Source organism: Cydia pomonella, chromosome 16 (assembly GCF_033807575.1).
Source record: "Cydia pomonella isolate Wapato2018A chromosome 16, ilCydPomo1, whole genome shotgun sequence".
In the NCBI taxonomy this organism is placed as follows: domain Eukaryota; kingdom Metazoa; phylum Arthropoda; class Insecta; order Lepidoptera; family Tortricidae; genus Cydia; species Cydia pomonella.
This window is the reverse complement of record NC_084718.1, coordinates 3,391,324-3,416,697: the sequence shown is the minus strand read 5'-3', so window position 1 is coordinate 3,416,697 and position 25,374 is coordinate 3,391,324. Positions and strand designations below refer to the sequence as shown.

Genomic DNA, 25,374 nt, shown 5'->3' with positions numbered 1-25,374 from the left:
AAAAGTTGATGTTGTGAAATGCGAGGCGAATGAAAATTAATTAAGAGCACTTCCATATTAATGAATTCAACGGAGTTATTATAATAGGCCCTCTTATTAAATAAATTAATATGGTTACATAAATCAACCAAGTCCCATGTTAAACTTAATAAGGCTTGGGATGTGTTGTGATTTAGATGATTATACGGTACGCTTAATACCAAAGACATATTTTTATTTCGGTTTTTTAACTAATTCAAAAAAATCTACTATTAAAATGCATTCGGTGGTCGAGTTACTTGGACAATTCTGGTTGACGTTACTGGTGACCGAAGAGCTGACGGCTTCCTCGTACAACGTATCACGGTATCAGTATTGCGATACAACGAGGAAATGCCGCCAGCATCCTTGGTACAATGCCTCAAGGGCCTATTCGAGATTTAAGCTAGTTATAGTAATCCTCTGTATATATCCATTATGTATCCATTATTTCCGCTGCCCAAAGGTTGTCAGGAAGAGCTCGCTCTTTAGCGATAAGACCGCCTGTTGTCTGTCTCTACATTTAATCAATTGTTTATTTTCTTGTATCTTTTAACTGAGGTGTGCCAATAAAGGGTATTCTATCTATCTATGTATATTGTTATTGTAAATAAATCTTATTTATAATTACTTGGATGACGATATTAGTATTGATACTTTCAAGTCAGAAATTAATATTTTGTATGAAATTTTAACATTTTATTGTCAATTTGGATAAGGTTATTAGAGAAATAGTTGTTAAAATTCAGCCAAAAAGATCGATTTGTACATTTTAGGTATATAAAGGTACGTAACATTTACTCTAATTTGTGATAGGCAACTATATTCTAATATTCGTACGTATGTGTAAATCGCAAGTGCTCCAAGCACTTCTTAACTATCTTACAGCTATCACGGCCTTGAATGCTTGAATATTAACACTATCCACGTACTACCTATAAGTCTACATACATCACCAATCATACAAAGACAATAAAAGCTACCGCGATAAAAGTCCTACTGCGAAAATCGAAATGTCTTGATCTAACTCTTTATCAATCCTAAATATTCAAGCAATAGAGGCAGAAAAAGAAATTTCGATTTTACTGCAAAATATTTAGCAGTAGACACTCTTACATCATTCACATTACACATGTTTTGAAAGTATTTTTTTTTCCTGGGCGACGGCCCTCCGACAAACATATACGTGTAACAAACAACACAGAAATTAATGACACTTTCTTCAATATACCGCCTCGTAAAAAATGCCATGAGGTATTAAGCGAGAAATACATTTCTTATTTTTATAACATTATTTAACTCCATTGTACGTGCCTGAATAGGTTATGCCCTGGCACTTTTGCTTAACATTTTATTATTCAATCAGGATCAGTGATATATGTTTACTTATAGTAAATCTCACAGTCTACTCTTAACATGGATACGAAGGCATGTCATTTCCCAAACTACGCGAAACTTGTACGGTTAAACATATAATTTACTAGTCAATACATATGTTTGAATACTCTGTTTGGTTTACCATACGTTGTTTTGCTCTGCACTGTATAATGGTATGAATGGACATTATCTTACTTGCGTTAGTTAAAGCATTCTTAGTTCTATTGGTCTCAATAGATCAAGGCGATGGAGCAATAAATTGATTGACACTAAAAACAGTTTTTATTTCATGTGCTTCAATTTGCAATATCATAATATTATATTACTCCACGGCCTTATCCAATAAAGTTTAGAATAGCGGTTGCAATATTATTTACAATATTTACTGTTATGTTGAAGCGGATGACTTTCTCTTCTCAGCTTTATTCTCCCTAAGTTTGTTCTCATCCAGCGATTCTATCTTATGATCTCTAAGCAACGGCGTTCTACAATCAGTTTTCTCTTCGGCACTCTTATTCATGTATCCGTTCTTGTAATTGTTTACTCTAAGTGTGTTATCGCTTTCGAGAGATTGTTGACTAGAACGTTTGCTGAGAGTATCTTCTTTGTCACTGTCTTTGTCTTCGACCCTCTCGCTGTGGAAAGCCATGTTGTCGAAGCACTGAGCCGGGACAATGTTGACTGACTTCATCATGGGGAGAGCTATGGCCAGAGCTGGACTCATGTCCCGAGGGCTGGGGGACAGGCGTGTGGTCACTGACATGTCCAGTCCAGGCATCAGACTTGCGACTGTTGGAAATGAAATATAATTAGCAAGAGTCAATAGCAATATTAGACACCATCAACATAAACATTCATATTGAAGAAACGTTCATGCTGCCATGCCTGTTAAATTTTGGGTAATAGGAAGATTGTTTAACGTTATCAGTATTAGAAGTAAGGAAGAAGATATTTAATAGGACAACGAGGCCATTAATCCGACTAATGAATAACATAAACCCACATACAAAGTTAGAGAAATAGACAAAGAAAAAATTAAAATACAGTTAAGACACCATCTATTCTAGGCAAATATCGAACAATACGATTACTATTAAAATTGCTGTAAGAACATATTATTAAACATTTACTAGCTAGTTCACTTTTGCAAGATTCTGTGTTCGATAAAATAAGTTACAAGTTATAGGATCTGGTCTAAAAGTACAGTTTTAAGGCAGTTAGTGTAAAGCTTATATTTGTTTTGGATGTGTACCGCAGTGTTGGGAGTATTGGGTGTGTTGGAGGCTTCGGGAGGCGTAATGTTGTTTTTGATAGCTGTTTGGTGGTTGTTGCCTGAAAACATACTTCGGGGTCACTCGCAACTCAAAAACAATCACTACAAATATAATTATCAAAGCGCCCTTAATCCTAATGAATAACTAAAGCAATATCCGAGCACTGGTGACTGACACAGAAATTTAACGACACAGAAAATGTTAAAAATGACAAACGATGCAAAAACTAGAATGATTTTGAAACCTCCAGATATTATAATTGTATTGACTAACGTATCGGGTGCTAAGTTCACCATAAATTATTTACTAGCTATTCTGACACGAGCAAATGATAACGCTGTTTAAATGTGTGGAGAAGTAAAAAAGCGGCCAAGTGCGAGTCGGACTCGCGCATGAAGGGTTCCGTACCATTTAAGACGTATTAAAAAAAAATCTACTTGCTAGATCTTGTTCAACATTTTACCACTTTGGACACACATTTTACCACTTTGGAACTGTCTCTCGCGCAAACTATTCAGTTTAGAAAAAAATGATGTTAGGAACCTAAATATCATTTTTGAAGATCTATCCATAGATACCCCACACGTATGGGTTTGATGAAAAAAATTTTTTTTTAATTTATTGACGTATTAAAAAAAAACTATTCACTAGATCTCGTTCAAACCAATTTTCGGTGGAAGTTTGCATGGTAATGTATATCATATATTTTTTTTAGATTTTTCATTCAGTTATTTTAGAAGTTACAGGGGGGGGGGGGACACACATTTTTTCACTTTGGAAGTGTCTCTCGCGCAAACTATTCAGTTTAGAAAAAAATTATATTAGAAACCTAAATATCATTTTTGAAGACCTATCCATAGATATCCCACACGTATGGGTTTGATGAAAAAATTTTTTTTTTTTAATTTTTATGACGTATTAAAAAAAAAACTACTTACTAGATCTCGTTCGAACCAATTTTCGGTGGAAGTTTGCATGGCAATGTATATCATATATTTTTTTTAGATTTTTCATTCTGTTATTTTAGAAGTTACAGGGGGGGGGACACACATTTTTTCACTTTGGAAGTGTCTCTCGCGCAAACTATTCAGTTTAGAAAAAAATTATATTAGAAACCTAAATATCATTTTTGAAGACCTATCCATAGATACCCCACACGTATGGGTTTGATGAAAAAAATTTTTTTTTTAAATTTTTATGACGTATTAAAAAAAAACTACTTACTAGATCTCGTTCGAACCAATTTTCGGTGGAAGTTTGCATGGCAATGTATATCATATATTTTTTTTAGATTTTTCATTCTGTTATTTTAGAAGTTACGGGGGGGGGGGACACACTTTTTACCACTTTGGAAGTGTCTCTCGCGCAAACTTTTCAGTATAGAAAAAAATGATATTAGAAACCTCAATATCATTTTTAAAGACCTATCCATAGATACCCCACACGTATGAGTTTGATGAAAAAAGATTTTTTGAGTTTCAGTTCTAAGTATGGGGAACCCCCAAAATTTATTGTTTTTTTTTCTATTTTTGTGTGAACATCATAATGCGGTTCATAGAATACATCTACTTACCAAGTTTGAACAGTATAGCTTTTATAGTTTCGGAAAAAAGTGGCTGTGACAGAATCGGACAGACAGACGGACATGACGAATCTATAAGGGTTCCGTTTTTTGCCATTTGGCTACGGAACCCTAAAAAGGAAATGACTGGAGGTTTCATAATTTCTAGCACATTCATTGCTACGACAACATCGATTGGGTTAAAGCGGGAAGCGGCTATACTAGCGCGGGACAGGGTTATACAACCCAAGAATGTCAAATTCTCGAACCTTCGGTCTCTGGCGAAGCGAAAGAACCTAGGCGGCTCCTTGTGCTGCTTGAAGATTGCCGTTTGTGCAATGATTATGGGTTTAATGATGATTGATTAGTGAAGTCTAGATCATTCCTGTGAGCTAAGTCCGCGGGTGCAGGCGACAGTATAGAAAGCCTTCGGAGTTCCGACCGCGCCGATTTTGTGATGCTTCTAAAGCATGTTTAAGTTTTTTCTTTTGCAGTTGTTTGGTGTTGTTTGGATCATAGCCTCTAGCTCGCTACGATCACCATCTGTGGAGGATTACATTGCATAAGCTACAGTTAGTTTTGTGAGTAATTTACATTCGTATGATTCCTTTTAATTAACATTTTCAGCACTGCAGTTTTTGCAAGAAATATTATCTACTGTAAAATAGTTGAACCAATTACTTAATTCTAGCAACTGGAATATCTGAATCCAAAATAGACTGTTATATTTGTATGAGTGCTGAAATAGTTAATCCATTATCTAATAATTCAAAATGCAAACATAATATTAAATTATGAGTCGACTATTAGTTGTTATTTTTGATTTTGTTAGTGTGTTATAACAAAAGCTTCATTTTTTACACATCCTTCTGCTGCTGCTTGCCTGTAAATAATACATTAAGTGCTTCTGCCTATACCAAAAATCTAGGAACGACACACACATTCTAAAGTTGAGTGATGAATATTACACAGTCGGCATCAAATAGATGGTGACCGCCAAAGTAGCCAAATATAAATACATCCTTGTTTCGGTGTTTGGCCGTCCCTATCTATTTGATAATAACTGGAAATGTGTCAGGTATCCTATAATTAAACAACAATTACAGACATCAGTATTTATGAATTGTTTAACAAAAACTCCTGTGGCATTTGGAATAACCATCATTAATATTGTAAACAACAATAAATAATTTTCATACGTCCAATAAGTATATCTCAAATGACCCAACTTCTAAACCGAACTTTGTAATTGTACGACCAAACTTCCCCATTTCCTTGCTAAGTGCATAAACCCAAAGTTGCCTTGAAAAAATTGGATTAACATTGTAGCGTCCTTTTACTTGACCCAGTTTGTAAGATTCTGCGTGTTGAAAACTTCTTTGTTTTATGAAGCAAATCTTAGTATTAAATGCGTTTGAATGGATTTAGGTTTGTTGAATCCGGAAGGGCAAGTTTTTAAGTGAAAACAATTCAGAAGTTGTCAAACTTGTTTAATGACAAGCACGAATCATTTGAAAAGTCAATTCTTACACTTATTTTAATTTGTACTTGTTAGCTGATGGTGATCTAAATAATTAAAAGGATTTAAATGTCGATTGGATATTTAAGTTGAGAACTTTTAAACTTGTAGTTTTCTTTATAAATTGCCTAATCATTTCATTACATGTTGATCCAAAACGGACATTTATCATGTGATTTATGCTATTTTTGAAGATGCTAAAATTTTAATCCAAGTCTTACCCATATTAGGTCCTATGATGTCTTTGGGGTGGTTGGTTTTGATGGCGTTCATGCGGCGGTTCACCGCTTGAGGTCCCATTCCAGGAGGCAAGGCACCGCCGGGACCACCTGGTACGCCTGGTGCACCTGGATAGTAAATTTATTTGATGTATTCGTGAAATTTTTCAGATATTAATAAGATTAGGGGATATTAATGAGATTAGGGGTATGGTAGAAGGAATGGTATAAGATAAGGGTAGTATTTTGTTTACGCCTAACTTCACTCTAACTTAATATTCTAAATAAAACAGGAATAAAAAAATTAAGAGCATAATTTTTCTCGAACTGGAAAAATGTAGGAGGGAAAATAACGAGGAGATTTAACTCTAATGTGAGGACATTCCAGACTATTTTAAAATTACCTAGCGTTTAGAGCGGTGCGAAGTTACAAATTAAAATTATTAAACCATTCTTGTAGCTGAATTTTCTAGCTAAGTCTCTGTAGTAACAACATTTGAATTTTTGAACTTCGAGATCGTCGAATAACAATACAAAAGAAACCCTATTATTTACAAAGTTGCAACTGCAGTTTGTTATGCTTAACTCGACAGCTTTCTATTATCTAGCAGGATAGCAAATAAGCGTACCTAGCTCTATACTCTTTAACATCCGAATTAAAAAGCGGTCTACTACTTACGTCAACCAATACTTAAAATTAGTTGACGTAGCATGTATAGTCGCCATGAGCTTTATCGATATAAGGTGCTAATAAAATATCAGAACACCTTTATAGTCAAGACGTTAGTGTGTTCAGATATTTTGGAGCACCTCAGCCGCTCTAATAAATCTGATGAAGACAGTACGTAACAAAACAGTCATGTAGAGACAACTCAGATAACCCGTTGCACGAGACACATCATTGTACATTATTAAAGTAATGAGCGGCACTGCGTGTTTTTTACTAATGAAGCAAATTTACGTAAATAAAAAAGTAACATTTTTTGCATACAAATCAATACCTATTTTCCATCATGAATATAAGAAACACGCAATGAAATGGTGTCTCATGTATCTTGCTACAACCTACCACTACGCATATGCTGCTATGAGTTGCTGTGCGGTCAGTAATTAATTATACAGATTTTATACAATGTTTTTACACTAATAACACTAACACTTTTACACTAGACTACAATTTGAAAAGATTTTGTTTTACCTGGTGCTCTCCCCACGGCAGCTTGGGTGGAAAGGGATATACGACATTAAATAATAACTGTTTTAGAGGTACAATTTATTAGTAATTTTAAGAATTTTTAACATGTTGTGTAAAAGTGCATCTAGAAAAACACTAACGTGTAAAAATACAAGTGTTTGTGAATGCCAATATTTTAAAAGGAATTTCAAAAACAGTTATTGTGAAATCTAATGAGTGTATTCCAAATGCTTTAGTTTTGTTTAAAACAGTCATGTTTTTTAAATTTTAATGGCTAGAGTATTATTTAGGTAAAATTGAAGACATCAAAGCAACAAGGTGCACCAACTATTCTTAAAAAAATATTGGTGTTTCTAAATCTGAGATCGTAGATTCAAATCCTTGGATTTCAATACCCGGCTCGTACCAATCAGTTGCTCATGAGGTAGATCCCAACTAAATAATTTGTCATGGCTTCGAAGAATTTGATATGAGCTTGACGTTCGTCTTGGTGATTAACGCGCCTCTCACGTGCGACTTTTCATTTCGCATTACACCAATCAGTGTGAACAATCTTCAAGATCGTAGGTATCAAAATGAGATCAAACCCATAACAAATTTTATATCAGAATCGGGGTCTAGAATTATTTTACGAAGTAGCATTAGAAAATTACCATTTTATCTTACCCATTAATTATTAACAAAATTTAGATTTTTTACTACTTCTTTTAAATTCTACCATTACGTACAAATCTTTGTTTGGCTACCATCTTCTATTTATCTCTCTCTGTTGCTTAAAGATTAGCTGAAAGATATCTCTTTAAAGGGATAAGATCGCCTTTGTACACATTTATTGTATTCTCTATTTGCTATCTACTTGTTTTGTGCAATAAAGTTTTTTACTACTACTACTATTACTTATTTATTTATCGGGAACCTTGGTGTCTTATTAGCTTTTGCTTATTTTTGTATGACTTCCTATTTCTCGTAGACAGTTGGACCAATTTGGAAAATTCTTTACAGTTTGTTTTAACCTTTCAGTCCCTTTTTCATCGTGCCTTGATCTAACGGTGGGATTTTGAAACCGAACCTTTTCTAATATATTTTCGGCATGACAGTGATGATAATGATGGTAATAATTAAATGTTTTTCTAACTTTAAAGGTCATATTCTTTGGCGGTATCATATTAACATGTATTAGATGTTTGAAAACTTTTCCAATATAAATCGTCTCGTGACGAAACTTTAGTCGCTCTTAATCAGATAATGCCAACTTTTACTTTAACGATCAGGAAATTTGATGAAATGCTCGTGATATCAAATTTCAAAGCTTTGTCTTCAATTAGAATTCTAATTTAACTTTACCTTTGAGTTTATCTTGGTGTACACTTTAAGTAAGTAAGTAAATATATTTATTGCTTCGATAACAATACATTTTAATGTTAAATTACAAACGACTACCTACTTTATTGCTAGGTATTACTATATTTCGAATTTTACGTTAATGGTACCTTTTGTACATTATTGGTCCTTCATTTACGATGTTACGGGTATACATTTGAATCAGTTTTAAAATGTTCCTTTCTTTTCAAACCTTTTTTCCAATGATAACTATAAAAGGCGTAAAGGCTACAATGCGTTCATTTTATTTATTTAAACTTTATTGCACAAAAAACCTAAGTGTACAATAGGCGAACTTAATGCCATGAAGCATTCTCTACCAGTTAACCTTAGGGCAAAGCAGAAAAGATTGAAGGCGGTGCATTAGAGAAACGTAATAAATAAAAAAATATAAGAACCTCGTACAATTTATATAATACACATACATGAATTAGATAATAAATCTATTAAATACAGACCATTCTTACGTAAATATAAATAAATTATATATATACCCATACATACATTATACAAGGTGCTCGTAAGCATTGCGAGACATTGTAACTAAGCATTCCTGGTAATATTTAGAAACTAAAATGTCATATAAAATTTTCTGGATTAGGCCTAGTTTCAGAGATAATTAAATGTTTATTGAAAACATTATTTCGCCATAAGTCGGTACAAAACACATTTTTGACTGCGGTATTGCCACTTTGAGGTCTAGTCTGGACATACCTATTGGTTGACATCGAAAAATTAAAAAAAATGTATTCGAGAGGCTACCCCCCAATAAATAAATAAACTTTTTAGTTAATTTTAGGTTATGTGTTTATCAATAAAAATTACGTTTTATGTACAGGAATGTTCAAAAAAAAGAGAAAAAGAAAAAACAATATTTTTTTTTGTTGTCGAATTTCATTAAAAGTCATATAACATTTTTTGCTTCTGTTGCCATCAGGAATGCACTGTTAAAATCTCTCGCAATGCTCACGGGCACCTTGTATAAACCGAATGTGAGATAAATACTCAATTCTATTATTAAATATAAATATATCTATATTAATAAAGATTATATTAGATTAGAGGCAAATCAATTTTGCACTAATTGGTAAGTGACTGAGTGTAGAAATGATGTGTTTCCTTGTGGCAGTTTCACAATTTGACACTATTGTCTCTGCAAAGACAGTGCAGAAAATAGAGGTCATATTAAGAGGAAAGGGTACGACCGAATATCCCCACACATTAGGTCTGTAGAAGTGTTAAAATTAAAGAAAGCATGTCATGTATATTGACTATAGCTATGCCCCTTCGTTTGCCTTAATTAGATTTTTTTGATATTATAAGAGTGAGGAGCGAAAAAGGAATTCCATACAAAATGTTCAATGCTCCTAACTTCTATAGGTAATAATTAAAAATTCGAACAAAATCAAACAACATAGCATAGCATATAGCATGGGGCATAGCTATGGTCAATATACAGAAAATTGTGTAAACAAATTTTATTTAATATTAATATCGTCTTAAATTCGCTTCATGCCTCATAATCTGTAAATGTATATCTTCAAATGAAATTCGCTTTTTGCCTCAAAACTATGCGCGTTCAAATCAAAGAGAATTTAGCATAGAGGCGTATTGACACAGTAAATTTTGTAGTCGACTAAATTTGCTGCCATCTTTCGACACAGGACTAAAACTCGTAGACTGACATGTGGCTATTTGACCCATGTTCTTTACTGATATGTGTTAAATATCAAACGGTGTCGCCATCTACTCGAGTATAAGCCAAAGGTATATCGCAATCTATTCGAGGATACATTTTCTTTATTTTTCAAGGCACGTTTTATTCTTAGACTTTATTTATACACCGTGGGCTGGTAAAACCCGACAGATTTTAAAAGTGTATTCTTAACCGCATTTTGAGACTAAAATGTTATGCAAAGTTTTCTGAAATCGGTCTTGTTTTAGAGATATTGATAATTCTTGTGAAAATTTGTATCCGTAATAACCTAGTGAAAAACGCATTTTTGGCTGCGCCGCTGCCACTCTGTTACTTGGTTTTGACACACATACTGACAGACATTAAAGTTTTAAGTACACAAGATGTAAAAAGTAACAACGTCATGTGCAGACGACTCATTTATTTTTCTATAAAAATTTTTTTTGGCAAATTTGACCAAAATATATATTACATTTTGTGCTCTTTATAAACTCAGGAATCCGTGATTAAATCTGTCGGGTCTTACCAGCCCACGGTGTAAATATCTTTGGTTAAAATATTTCAATCCTTTTAAATGCAGGTATTTAAGCAACAATCACCTTTGCTGAAATAAATGCTAAGCTTATTTTCCAAACGAATAAATTTACGACTGTAAATAAAAGTCTTGTTTCTCGATTTGTTTCTAAATAATTAATGCAGCTGACGCCTGTGGCAGACAGCTGTTGCGAAGTTCTGAGTTTGGAGGGCAAACGAGTTTCTTAATTACAATTGAACTTTATTTTTGACTAGTTTTCGAACACATTTGCGACTTTTGAAGTAGGCTTTTAAGGAACAAGAAAGATACCTAATATTGAACTTTGAAAATAAGGGATTAAATTTTCATTGGTACATTTTTTTTTTTTTTTTTTATTGACTTCCATACCATTTAGCGATGGTGTTGTGGTTTAAAATATAAATGTAATGCATTTAAATATAAGCATAATTGGAAAAGACATAAAAATTTATATCAGTGCCGTAATTATGAAAAAAAAGCACGCCTATAATATATTTATTTATGCGCTAAGGTTTTTAATTCTATTAAGCTACGCTTTAAATTATTCCCGTTGGAGGAAGTGATTATTTGAAAGAAAAAATAAGGCAGTGATAGTAGCTTATAGTTCGTGTCATCCACGATGACGCACAGTTTTGTCAAATATAACCTTTAATAACATGATAATAAAGCGCTAGCGTCAAGGCTAGCGTCGTCGTGAATGACACGATTTTATAGTTGGTTAAATCAGTTGCTCAATTTAAATGATACCGTAAAACCACTCAACTAGTCCAATAATACAGTCACGTCTGAAAATATCTATACCGACAAAATGCGAAAAATATGTGTACACGACCTTATTACCCATATGTATATTAAGGTAGTGTAAACATATTTTTGGCACTTTGTCCGTATATATGTTTTAAGACGTGACGTATCAACATTGAATTAAGTGTCAATACCAATGTTATAATTATATAGTATCTTCCGAGTGTATTTCGCCATTTGAGAAATTTATATTATGTAAAAACTAAAATTCAAGTAAAATTCAAACTTAAACGAATATAAGAGTTAGTTTTGAAACATAGGTATAGATAGGTGGGAGAATATGGACTGTAGTTGGGTAGCTTTACTGTACAAAAGTTACACTGGAACCTTATCGTGAATTACCTAGTTCAATCCGGGTTCTATGCCGTAGTGCTGCGCCATATAAAACCATACACATGTAAAAACTGTAAATACTTACGCATCGGAGGCCTAGTCGGCTCAACGTTAATGACCCGCCGCCTTTTCTTGGGCAACTTTGCCCGCGCCTGCGTGTGGGAGTAGTACATGGCAAAGTTGGACACGATGACGGGCACGGGTAAAGCTATCGTCAGCACCTGTTTTAAAAAGTTGTTCACTGATAATTCACTTTTATGATAGTTCCAATAAGTACCTAAAGGTCAATTAGGTAACCTAACCTAACTATTTTCTATTTACCAGGTAGTCCCTTTATTTATTTATGTTGGATACTATTGACATATTGACTCGCATAAAAAATATATTCGTTGTAATAAAGCTATCTATCTCGTATCCTAAATATCATGCATAAATAAGAATGAGAGACAATTAAAGACAAAATAATTAGATACCTGATCCGTCATGGGACTTTTAATATATTTTTAAATAAGAATTGAAGACAGGCGACAAGGGGAGGATGAAGGATCAATTACATGGAAAGTAAATAAAAACGCAATACATTCAAGGAAGCCTTCATCAGTTCCACGGACGATTTTCAAGTGGATTCAATTAAATATAAATAAATATTAAATATTATACAACATTATTACACAAATTGACTAAGTCCCACAGTAAGCTCAATAAGGCTTGTGCTGGGATAATTTTTGAAAGTTTATTTTTGAAGGAGTGACAGTACAGTCAGGATCAAAAGTAGCGGATCAAATAACGTTTCAGAAGTATCTACCATTCTGTAACAGCTTAACAAAAAGTGATGTCTTTAATATAGAACAACAAAGACTGTAAAAGATATACTTTTGAGCGCGAGTTTTAGAAATTTATCTATATCTGGAAAAGTTATCCGGAATATCAGATACTTTTGGTGCGTTGTTCCATCCGCTACTTTTGATGCTGACTGTACATTTTAATAAAGTTTTGGACTGCATATTGCATCAGTTTGAAAGATGTGTCCGTAAACTTGAAGCTAACGAAATGAATTTTTTTATTGTAATGAACATCGATGATAATTATAAAACATCTCCAGATTTAATGTGTTTTTAACCATAGAGACTATACATCTCTATTGTATTGTAGTAATTATTTATTTTAAGATTATTATAATGTAATGTTTACCCAGGTATTGGCTGTTGTATTTATAAAATGTTGTTATGTATTTTTCATGTCACTATATGATGTTACTATAAATGTTGTATTGACTTGTAAAAGAGCCCTTGAGGCCTACTTGCAGAATAAATTTTTGAATTTTGAATTTGAATTTTTGAAAATTTTCTAAAACTGATCAGTGATTACCAATTCACTCAATGTTTACCTGTTTAAAACCAGATACATAGTGTGATTGCAACTACTCAAAGCTTGGAAAAACTTGACTACAAGTTGGCGAGAAACCACAAGTTTTAAACTTTACAAGCTGTTCACAGGTGTACCTACAAGGCAGTGACAAAGTTAATTGCCCTCATGTTTAAATTTAGTTTAAACCAAGTGTTGCATGATAATTTTATTATTGTGATTTTTATTTAGGATTAAGTAACATGTCCCATATTGTATGCCCTAACAGGGTATCATGTACCTACTAAGTCTAAAACATAAGATCTTTATGTACTGATGAACATGATAAAACAATGGATTAAATGAAATGAAAAAATTTAATGAAATGAAATGAAATATTTAGCTTCGTAAATGTAGCTGGAATATATGACCTGGTGCTGCTAACTTTGACTAGTTAGCTGAACTGTCAATAATTGGTCATTAAAGGGTCATCCAGATGGAAATTTGATGTAGCTTACGCATTGAAGCATCACACCTACATACATATGTAAGTACATGTATGTAAATCATGTTACAATATATCTCTTACATTAAACTTGGGATTTATTTAAATATTATAAATAAATATTATAGGACATTATTACACAAATTAACTAAGTCCCACAGTAAGCTCAATAAGGCTTGTGTTGAGGGTACTTAGACACCGATATATATAATATATAAATATTTATAAATACTTAAATAGATAGAAAACACCCATGACTCAGGAACAAATATCCATGCTCATCACACGAATAAATGCCCTTAACAGGATTTGAACCCGGGACCATCAGCTTCGTAGGCAGGGTCACTACCCACTAGGCCGAACCGGTCGTCAAATTTATATTTTAACATTCGGTGTTGTCGTTCTTTAAGAAACTAATTAGCGTGTGGTGAAACCAAGAATGTTTTAACAATAGCAAAGATATATTTGTCTTAAGTTAATGATAAAAATGTTTTTTTCTCATGTAAAATACCAGCATGTTATTCTGGAGTGGATTTATTGTATTAACTTACCTAATTATTCTACTTGCCATTTTTTCAGACTAAGGCGGGCAAAAAACAACCCGTGTGTTGGCTATTACAAGTTATATTAATCATAATATATTAATAAATAAACTGGTTTTTTTAATGGACTACCAAAAGGTAACGTAACTCTTCCACACAGGTCATTTTTATTAAAAAAAGGTAAAAATAAAGATGTATAAAAATTTCTATTTAGTACTTACACCAGCCAAAGCACATAATGCGCCAACAAACATCCCCACGTAGGTCTTCGGCGCCATGTCTCCATACCCGACCGTCGTCATGGTAACCAGCGCCCACCACAGCCCCAACGGTATGCTGTTGAAGTCGTTGTGTGGATTCGTCTGTATCCTCTCCGCGTAGTACACCAAACTCGCGAATATCACTATACCGAGCACTAGGAAAAATACCAGCAGAGTCAGCTCCTTCGCTGATGCTCTGAAGGTTTGAATCAGAATCTTCAAGCCTGACGAGTGACGCGTCAGTTTGAACAGCCTCATGATTCTTATTATAGAGAAGAATTCTAAGATATCAGCGTTTTCTACATGTGAAGCGTATTTCTGTAGAATAAGATCGATGTAGAAACTCATGGTCGCGATGTAATCGATGATGTTGACGGAGGATTTGATGAATTCGCACTTATTTGGGGACGATATGAAACGCACTAGGATTTCTAAGGTGAACCACGCGTTGCACACACACTCTATGTAGAAAAACGCAATGTGGGCGTTCGTTTGCACTTTGTCCAGCGCCCAACTCTGTGTTTGGTTCGCGGTCGTCACTGTGTAGTTTTTTATCACTGGCACTCTCATGTCCGGGTGTGTTTTTAAACAGAACGATATGATGGACACGCATATGAAAAACACTGATATCACGCCAACTACCTGGAAAATAAGAATAAACGTGGTTTTATAAACAAATTACAAATGAAGTTGAGAAAATCAATAATTTATATTTAAATTACAGTCAAGTTTCAAATCAGATACGCAACAGCCTAGTCAAACTAACAGTAGTGCCGATTAGTACATTAGAACATTGAATAAACTGTCGCTTTAAAATTGAATACGATAAATGTAAAATACAGAAGGTATTAAGCAATGACAAAAAAATCTTGAATAAAGTTTTGAGTAACAGTCTAAAAGAACGATAGTTGCAATCAATCGTTCAAATTCTATTCAAATAACTAATTAAGCATATAAATGATAAAGCATAGAACCTGTAATTGACTCTGTAATTCTATTGGAAGTTCTAGTTATATATAGCGCTGTTGGTTTTCCATATACTAAAAAAAAAATAACGATTTCAAGCAAAACAATTATAGCAATACTCGGGTCGTCAATGATATAACTAAAAACGGGACAAAGGAGCTTCTATTAGCATAAATTTAAATTAAACCAACTTGAATTGGGAAACACTCTGCCAAATCGATGTACATTGTAAGACCCTCGAGTCAACGGATTACAACCCAAAGGAATAATGCTTCATTTATTTCAAATTATTTAAACATAAGGAAATGTCCGTGAATTTAACTTAAATTTTGAGTTGTACCGCTAGTTAATGTAACGTTTTCTTGTTGTTGAGGTTTACAGAGAAATCCTTTAAGTTGTTTCGTTTCGTTTGCAGTGTTGTTTCAAGAAATGCTAAGCTTTTGTAAGAAATTACGGTTTCTAGATATTTATTTAGAGCTCTTTGCAATTTACTCATAACAATTTGAACATCACATAAAAGTAACTTAACTAACTGTTAACTTTTGAAGTATTCTTAGACTATATTTCATTTATTTTGTGCCAAAATAATAAACCTTGTATATATTAAACTTGACAGGTTATAGATCAGTCAGCCTTAACGTGAATGAAGTAAAGGAGGAAACAGATATTTTGTTATACTTACGTCGATCAAATATCATGTAACGATAAGCTTTTATTCAGTTCGTTTACTGTTGGCTTCATTCCAAACCGCGAGCCATTTATTTATCTTAAAATCGAGTCTAGTTGAAGATAAAGAAGAGCACATTGTTGGTGATAGATTCAAAGAAATGCATGGAGCAATGAGTAATCTAACAAGCTTCATAATTTGAACAGTTGAGTTAACATATATATTCAAATTAAGCCCACATAACCTAGTTGAATATTTACAGACAAATTCTGTCTTTAATCGAATGTAGGCCACTCGGGTGTCTTGGCCAATCCTCGGTTTTCTAGATAGTCCTACTAGATTTTCAAATTCAAAGTAACCACTTAAGGAATATTCTTGACCTAGCTGTTGTCAGTCAGAGCAATGTGTCACCCACTGCCACTCTCTGAGCTATTGATACTTCCTTAAACCTTGTGTCTTAAAAATTACTTAATGAAAATACCTTTGCGGCATTGGAGCTGTAAGGCTCGTCGAAGAGCGACCACATCTGCGGCTTCAGCTGCTGCCACCAGGACACGGTGCCCTTATAGTAGTCCTCTTCGAAGCCGAACTTGCGTGCCACTTCCTCATCAGAGGGTTTTTCTGTGTCCAGGTCTAAGCGGTCCAGGACTGCCAGCGTTTCTTGGGTGTCACGATGCTGCGGGCAAAAGAGAAAGTTAGTATTTTTAATCCTAAATTAGCATGTTAAATACTTCGGTATCCTTTGCTTTCCTAATATAATAATAAAGGACTTTGTGGCTGGAGACCAAACTGCAAGAAGAGTTACCCGTTATTAGTTAAAGCTGTTAGAAATTATAATAACCTGGTCTGGAGCCCCACAAAAATTGTCAACTTAAATATAATTAAGAACTGTAGTTTAATCAACGGACACACTAACGCCATATTTAACAGACAGAGAGAAATTCCAAACATCTACGTACATAAACCGAAAAGAAATAAAAAGTAAATCTATGCAAAATTAGGATATGAATGTATTCAAACTTCAAGAAGGGGAGGCCAAGTAAAAGAGTGATACCCAATTTTACGTTGAATTCGCCCCGTGGTTGGAGGGCCATTGAAAAGTTGGCTTCATTCCTCAAAGAGAAAAGTTTTACTAGGGAACGAGTATACGCTGTGGAGGAATTAATTGTAATAAATTTACTGGAAAGGCGATTAATGTGTTTGAGGGTTTTGTTACAAATGGGGATGAATGTATACCTAATGGGTGTTTCTCGGGAGGATTGTTTAATACTTAGGTATTTGCTCATTTGTTACCCAAGATTGTATTCTACCAACGTCTATTATCTTCGCCAGGATATTCATCAGGTCACAAGATACGGTATCGGAGACATTTTCTTCCTTAACCCATCAGCACCAATCACGACACGTTGTCGTTTTGCCTCTACGAAGCACTTCTGCTACATACCGGGATACCCATGTTATCGGCGTAGCTCAGCGGTGAATGTTTTAATCTCTCGTGTGCCGCGAGTGTTTTTTTTTCAATTGGTTTCTTCGTACGCGGATCCGCGTTTTGGCAGAGAACTTGAACATCCCAACTAGAATTTATTCTTTGCCAGTTAACTTTGTTCGAACCCGATTCGAACTTTAAGATACGTCTAATATTAGGCCTAGATACGATATGGATCGGATATGTCACTGTCAAAAGACAGTGATGTTTTTGTTTGGAGAACATATTCTGATGACATTTGATTAAAATTCTGTGCGATGAAGATTTGATTATTAAACTGGTTTTTCTAATAAATAAATAAAAATAAAAATAAAATAATTTTCACACAAACTGAAATGTATTATTTTCATTATCCTGCAGCAAAAACAAAGCTCGGAAACTTCAATGAATCAAATTCAATGCAATCTCAATTGCATAAATGCATTTAACTGCTTCGCAAAACCAATTTGTCCGTACGTAAAGATAATGAAGTCGATTCGGTTTTAACAATTTGTTATGGTTTTTTTTTCACACATTATTATTATTACTTTAAAAAACTCGCGCAGTAAGAAAATGTTGGTGGTGTGGCTAAAGTTGATATTCCTTGCTACACATCCTTGCACATCTTTGATGAAAACGCAGCCTTAATTAGTGTAAGCGTAGGCGGTTCAGTCCCGTTAAAGTATATAAAAGTTATGGTGGTTTCAGATTAGCATTTTATACGCGCGTATAAGCTCGTTTTTGGAAGCGAAATAAAATAAATAAATATTATAGGACATTCTAACACAGACTGATTAGGTCCCACAGTAAGCTCAGGAAGGCTTGTGCTATGGGCACTCGGACAACGATATATTTAATGTACCAGTACATAAAATACATAGAAAACACCTAAGACTCAGGAACAAATATCTGTGCTCAACGTACAAACGTACCGGGATTCGAACCAAGGACCATCGGCTTCATATGCAGGGTCACTACTTACTAGGCCAGACCGGTCGTCAGAACACTGAAAGAAATGTTTGCATAACTGTAACAAAATTTTGGTTACTGTTTACACAAAAATTGGGACTTGCGAACTATGTGTTATATGTTACAAAACCGTGTTTGGCTATCAGTGTTCAGGTACTGGGTATACACTACAAAATAAGTTTGTAAATTTATGCAAAGTTTATTTTCTTATAACCGTAGTTTAGTTATTTAGTAAAGTTACAAAACCAGTTCGGCTATCTATTTTTTTCAGTGAAATGTAGCGAGAAATGCTAAAACGACCAGATACGCGCAGAAAAAAACGCTAGTCTTTACTTGAACCAACCTTACATATAGTTTTCATTTATTTAGTAGCTCATGTTACTCACGAAATAAAATCAGTACCTCCAATACGCCCCGCTTGGCGCGCTGTTTCTAAATCCCATACAAAATGAGACTTAACGCAAACACGTACGTCACTTTTTGCTATCGAATAAATTTTCACTAGGGGTACAGAAGCCGTTTCATCAGTGAAATTCGTTTCTTATAAGTGAAACTTAACGTGACGTATCTCTACCCCTAGTGTAAATTTGATCGACATCATAACATGACGAACGCGTTTGCGTTAAGTCTCATTTTGTATAGGATTTTGAGTTTCCAAAACGTCCCGCTTGGCGCGCTCTTTCTAAATCTAATACAAAATGAGACTAAACGCAAACGCGTACGTCACGTTTCGAAATCGAATTTATTTACAGCACCCCTACAGCAGCAGCAGGGGTACAGTACCCCTAGTGTAAATAAATTCGATTTCTAATTGTAATAACCGGCCAAGAGCATGTCGGGCCACGCTCAGTGTAGGGTTCCGTAGTTACTCTTCCGTCACAATAAGCTAAACTGGAGCTTAAAGTGTAGTAAATGGTACCTTTCACCCGAGTTAAACAAATAGGCAAATTTGCATAATCAGTACCTAATTAAAGTAAGTCTTTTTACTATGAAGGGAAAACATTTTGCGATAACTCAAAAACAGCTAAACTGATCATGTCCGCTATAGTTTTCATTTAATGTCTTTCTTAAGCTCTACTTCCACAATTTTTTTCATATTTATTGGACCTATGGTTCAAAAGTTAGAGGGGGGGGACACATTTTTTTTTTCTTTCGGAGCGATTATCTCCGAATATATTCACTTTATCAAAAAGTGTTTCTTGAAAACCCCTATTAGTTTTGAAAGACCTTTCCAACTATACCCCACACTGTAGGGTTGAAGCGAAAAAAAAAATTCACCCCCACTTTACGTGTAGGGGAGGTACCCTAAAAAAAATTAAATTTTTAGATTTTATTGTACGACTTTGTCGGCTTTATTGATTTATATATCCATGCCAAATTTCAGCTTTCTAGCACTAACAACCACGGAGCAAAGCCTCGGACAGACAGACAGACAGACAGACAGACAGACAGACAGACAGACAGACAGACAGACGGACATGGCGAAACTATAAGGGTTCCGTTTTATGCCATTTGGCTACGGAACCCTAAAAAAGAGAATCAGCCACATTTTAAAACATTTATGCACTAGTTCGACGACCGCAAACTCATTGGAGCAGTGAATCAAACATTTATCGATACAATATTTTGTGAAATGAATGATGCGAAAAATGTATCGAGTGACAACAATGAGTGGGGTATAATGAAGTTTACGCCGCGGGCGGCCGGGCGACATAACCTATTTATTTCATCATGATTGTATATTAATACAATATATAATAGAGGTTTATTATTTGTGCCATCGAAGAGTGTAGGCACATTACAGACATTTTACCGAACTAATTAAGAGGGAAATACCACGTCCATACAAACAGAGATAACGTTTTTCCACTTCTAAATATATTCTATTCTACATTGTTTTTTATTATGATATTGATACAAAAACCTGGGTTTTCCTTTTATTTTCATAATTTGCAAAACAAAAAAAGAACAATTAAGACGAAACCTATAAACATAGAATATATCAGGGGTGGCCAACTTGATTAGACCCAAGATCTCCTGTTTACTAACGAAACCCTGTGCGATCTACCAATTACATACTTCTTGGAACCTTAAATGAAACTGTTTTGATTTTTGCGTTTATTGTTGCCCAATTTATATGCTAGGCGTCTGTTTATGGCGCATTATTGCACAACTTCTGAAAAATGTACATGGAAACACATATAATACGTGAAGATAGAAGTAAACAACAGGCGGCCAGACAACCTTTAGGTAGTGGAGAAATGAAACTTAATTTACCTAATAAGGAGGTGCAAAAAAACTAAATTAAAAATAAATAGCAGTAACTAAATAGCGAGAACCTTAATATGGAAAAATTACCTCTTAACCCAGAATACTTCCAAAGTCCGGCTTACTATAGAACCATGCGTATTGTTTCATTCCTTCGTATAAAACAAAAGGAAACCTTGTAAACACGACTTAGAAAGAACACAAGTTTGAATTGGCTCGGAGCGGTGAATTTTTCCGTTTTTCTTTTAATTCTTATTTGTTTTATTGACAATAACAAAATACATAATGGATATATACAGATGATTACTATAACTAGCTTATATCTAAAATAGGCCCTTGAGGCATTGTACCAAGGATGCTGGAGGCATTTCCTCGTTGTATCGCAATACTGATACGTTGTGCGAGGAAGCCGCCAGCTCTTCGGTCACCAGTTACGTCAACCGGACGTTTCGCGATTTCTCCAAAAAACTTGTGCGCGCTGGGACCCCATGGACCTAGGGTTTCAAAGCCAAAAGGTACAAAATGGTACTCTCTACCGAGGCTCTTATATTTATTACGTTTCAAAATTTCGGCGCTTTCCGCCGCTGCGCCCGCTTTTACATTAGTCCGTTGGAGGTGGGACGGTGCCAGTGTGTCTACGCAGGTAGCATCCCACACTAACATCCGTCCCAAGCTCCAAGGAACCAAGGACACCCCATCAGGCCTCTTGCCATCATCCCTGATAATGCCAGTTGGCTCAAGAAGAGCAGGCACATTGATGGTGGCAAGAGATCGACGAATTATGTCATTAAGCGACGCATGTCTTGAAAAAATGAAATCTAAAAAAAAAAAATTTTAAAAACGAAATCTCCCAACTCTCTAATACCTCTGAGTCGCCCCCGTGAAATAAAAAACCAAATTACTTTCCCCCCATGGAGTCCGATATCCCTTTACTAAAAGGCGAATGGTATAAAAATTGCCAAACTGACCTTCCTAATACCAGCAACGGTCGGCCAAATGGAATAAAAGCAAATTATTTTCCACGTTGTGAAATTAGTAATTCACCGAAACTCTGTTTACGAAATGTTTTCACCGGCACGCTCGGCGCTTTTATCAACAAAAAGTCCGTGGTTGCGAAAGCGAGTGTCGCAGTAGACGATCATACAGTAAACATTAAATGTAGCTATTAACTATAGTTATTAACCGATCAGACCTGAGCCTTTAGGCGGGGCAAGACGGGTTCGTATTAAACCAGTTGAGTTTTAGGCCAAAATCTGAGTAAGTATGACTCTAATGTTGCCAGTTTCTATTTAATTCTGATTCTGAGTAAGTTCGATAATGTATAGAGCATTTTATTAGTAAATAGTACAAGTAAATTGTACAGTGTTGTAGTCGTAAGTGTATTGTGTGTATTATACTAACAAATTATGGAACCAGAGTCCGAAATAAATATTTTTAATTAATTTAATTAATTAGTTATCCAAGTTCCTAAGATGTCAGGTTATTAAGATCTCAAATTCCTAGCTCTTCAGATTCTCATAATGCCGGATTCTGAGTAGGTCAGAAAATCACATAACCATTGTGACATTGTCATTAAGTACTATCTATTAATTACTTTATCATATTTAATCTTAAAGTGGCCAGTATCTCAGATATCTGCTGATTGTACCTGGCCTTTTCGAAATTAAATATACATAAAATCTGTCCTAGTAAGAAAGCGTTATTTCCAGAATTCATCATTAAAAGAATCTGCTTAATATTTTAATCGAATCGTTGCTAATCGGATGAGATAAGAAACTGCATAAATCCGATCCCAACTTATTACCAATCAGACGTATTACTGTCATGTCACGGGACCATATACGAATCTGACCTACTCAGAAATTGTTTTAAAAAGAAAGTGACTTCTATATCATAAGTCGTATGTCGATATTGTTTTGTTCAGAAAGATACCTATGGCGAATCTGGCCTCTACAGAGTCGGGCTTACTCAGATTCGGGCCCAAAAACGAAACTGTCTCAATACGAATCTGCCCTGGCCCGCCTAAATGGACCTGAGGCCTCCTGATGAGTAAACATGGTAAAAAATATGAAGTGACAATAAATACAAATTATCATTATAAATACATACATCAAATTGATAAACTAAAGCAGGCGCCTATAAAATGCTGTTTTAATACGACAAAAAGTAGAATAGTAATCTAAAAAAAAAATAGTAAGAGAACAAAAATCGATTTTCCTACCTCAGCGCGGGGCAAAATTGAAGAACTCTTATGGCTATATTGTAATGAGTAGGCATTTTCTAAGACCCGGGGGTATGTCCTTAAACTACGTCCACAAGAGAGGTATGGGCATTGTGAATGTCATCTCGCTTTGTGTGGTAGGGCACAGCACAGCGGATGTCATTCCAGATCTAGAGCAGAGCCCAACTGGGGAAGTACCTCCACCTTACAGAAAACCGCAGCCAAATAACACTAGACCCTACTCATAGTGTTGTGTTCCTGCCGGTGAGTAAGGTTGCCAGAGCTCAACGAGGGGTGGCAGGGGGTTAGGGTCGGCAACGCGCATGTAACTCCTCTGGAGTTGCAGGCGTACATAGGCTACGGATACTGCTTACCATCAGGCGGGCCGTATGCTTGTTTGCCACCGACGTAGTATAAAAAAAAATAAGAAAATTGAAATTAAGACATTAACAACGAAACATTTTTAAGCTAACAATTGAAACTAAACTAAAACTAGATATTTAACTACTAAAGAATTCTTTAAAAGAGGTTTATAATTAGTTGTAGTTAGGTTAATATAGATTTGTTTTTGTGTATTTTTACCGCAATTTTCTAATAAAAACTTAAAACTTAAACTTTTTACTGGTTTTAGAAAATGACTACTGAGAAATGTAATTTACTGTGTCCAGCCGAGTTTAAGGTTTCCAGCTAACTTCGCTCATTCGGACACGCTGCGAGCTGCCCAAAGTAAACACCGTAACTGAGTAACTTATTACAAAGTTATGATATTGCGGCTCAGCATGTTGGCGATATTAAAAGGTTGACAACACTTGATTTTAGTACTAACCTTCCCTATAAAACTCTGTACCTATCATTAGCTATTTAAATAAAAGTAAACAAACATTTTGTTAATTTTCGGGTAGTTATAACATTTATTGGTTAACCAACCAAATACAAAACCGCCTGGATCTGTGACTGAACGATCTAACTTTAACTTACATTATTTATTTGATCAAGTAATGTTTTCATCTACCCTCAACTGGCTTACCCTCCATGTGAGGGTAGATTTTGTTTACTATAATTTAAATGCCTAAAGAGATAGAGTATAGATATGAAATTTGTGACCAAATGTAGCTATGCAAACAGTTATTTTTTTATACTACGTCGGTGGCAAACAAGCATACGGCCCGCCTGATGGTAAACAGTCTCCGTAGCCTATATACGCATGCAACTCTAGAGGAGTAAGTTTATGTAATATCGTTTAATCAACTTTATATATTGGAATCAATTTGCTATAATAAGTTACGTTTCTCAATGTATTTCCTAAAATATTCAACAGACACGTTGCAGGCATAATGTAACTGCCAATAAAGCAGTACTTCTGTTAACACTTGCATTTCGTAATGTACTTGCAACGCTGTTGCTGATCGTTTCACACCCAATAAATTTGTCCTTCTCACTCAAAACAGCATAAGTTTGTAGGAAAGGGTTGGAAATTAGGCTTTTCTGTTTTTGGACACAGTGAAATCCAATACGGGCAATAAATCAAACCAGACATATAATTTACCCGAGTTATTACTTTACAAAAACACTTCATAATTAATTATTATTAATTATGAAGTGTTTTTAAGCTACACTTAATTATGACCCCCTAAAATTTTTTTTATGGAAATTTACCGAGCAACAAAACAATGTGTCAATCATGACGAGACTTGACATTACGAGATACGAGCTTTTTATAGTAACCACGAACAAGCATTGACAGTTTACTTAAAAAAGCTCGTATCTCGTAACTTGCGTGTTGTTTTACATTGCGGGCCGCATTATATGGTATGGTAAAAAATTTCATTGCAATTCTAAGCAATGAAAATCTCAATATACTCCTCAGGTCCTATACTAACCAACGTTTAAATATTCGCGCGTATTGAATTTACACACTGTGTGCTATACGGAGTACCTTTATACCTAAATATTTAATATTGACTTTTAGTAAATGATGGGCAATGATATTGTAACTCAAGATAGGTTGTTGGCTGTGTCCAAAGTTGGTAGGGGGGGGGGGGGATACAAGTGACGCCAGCCCGAAGCAGAAAGAGACAACAAGCTTATGTTCAACAATGAGTAAGGTAAATAATCAACAAAAACAGATTAATTAATAGATAATGAAATAAATATGGGAGTATTTTTACAAGCTTTTAGTGTCTATTACGTTTGTTCGGGACAAATCTTGCAAGTTAAATTAGGCCCATTTTCCATTATT

At 34.7% G+C, this 25,374-nt stretch overlaps 1 protein-coding gene across 1 annotated transcript in view; it reads right to left on the bottom strand.

Moving 5' to 3' along the window:
* Nucleotides 1-293: 293 nt before the first annotated feature.
* The window catches only part of LOC133526223 (potassium voltage-gated channel protein Shaw), a 177,412-nt gene continuing 152,331 nt past the window's right edge, over nt 294-25,374 (bottom strand). Inside the window, exons 6-10 of the mRNA XM_061862751.1 lie at nt 16,694-16,888; nt 14,541-15,221; nt 12,014-12,149; nt 5,971-6,096; nt 294-2,184 (exon numbers count right to left, since the gene is read on the bottom strand). Coding sequence (XP_061718735.1) covers nt 1,784-2,184; nt 5,971-6,096; nt 12,014-12,149; nt 14,541-15,221; nt 16,694-16,888 — 1,539 coding nt within the window. The 3' untranslated portion in view covers nt 294-1,783. The remainder of the gene's footprint in view (nt 2,185-5,970; nt 6,097-12,013; nt 12,150-14,540; nt 15,222-16,693; nt 16,889-25,374) is intronic.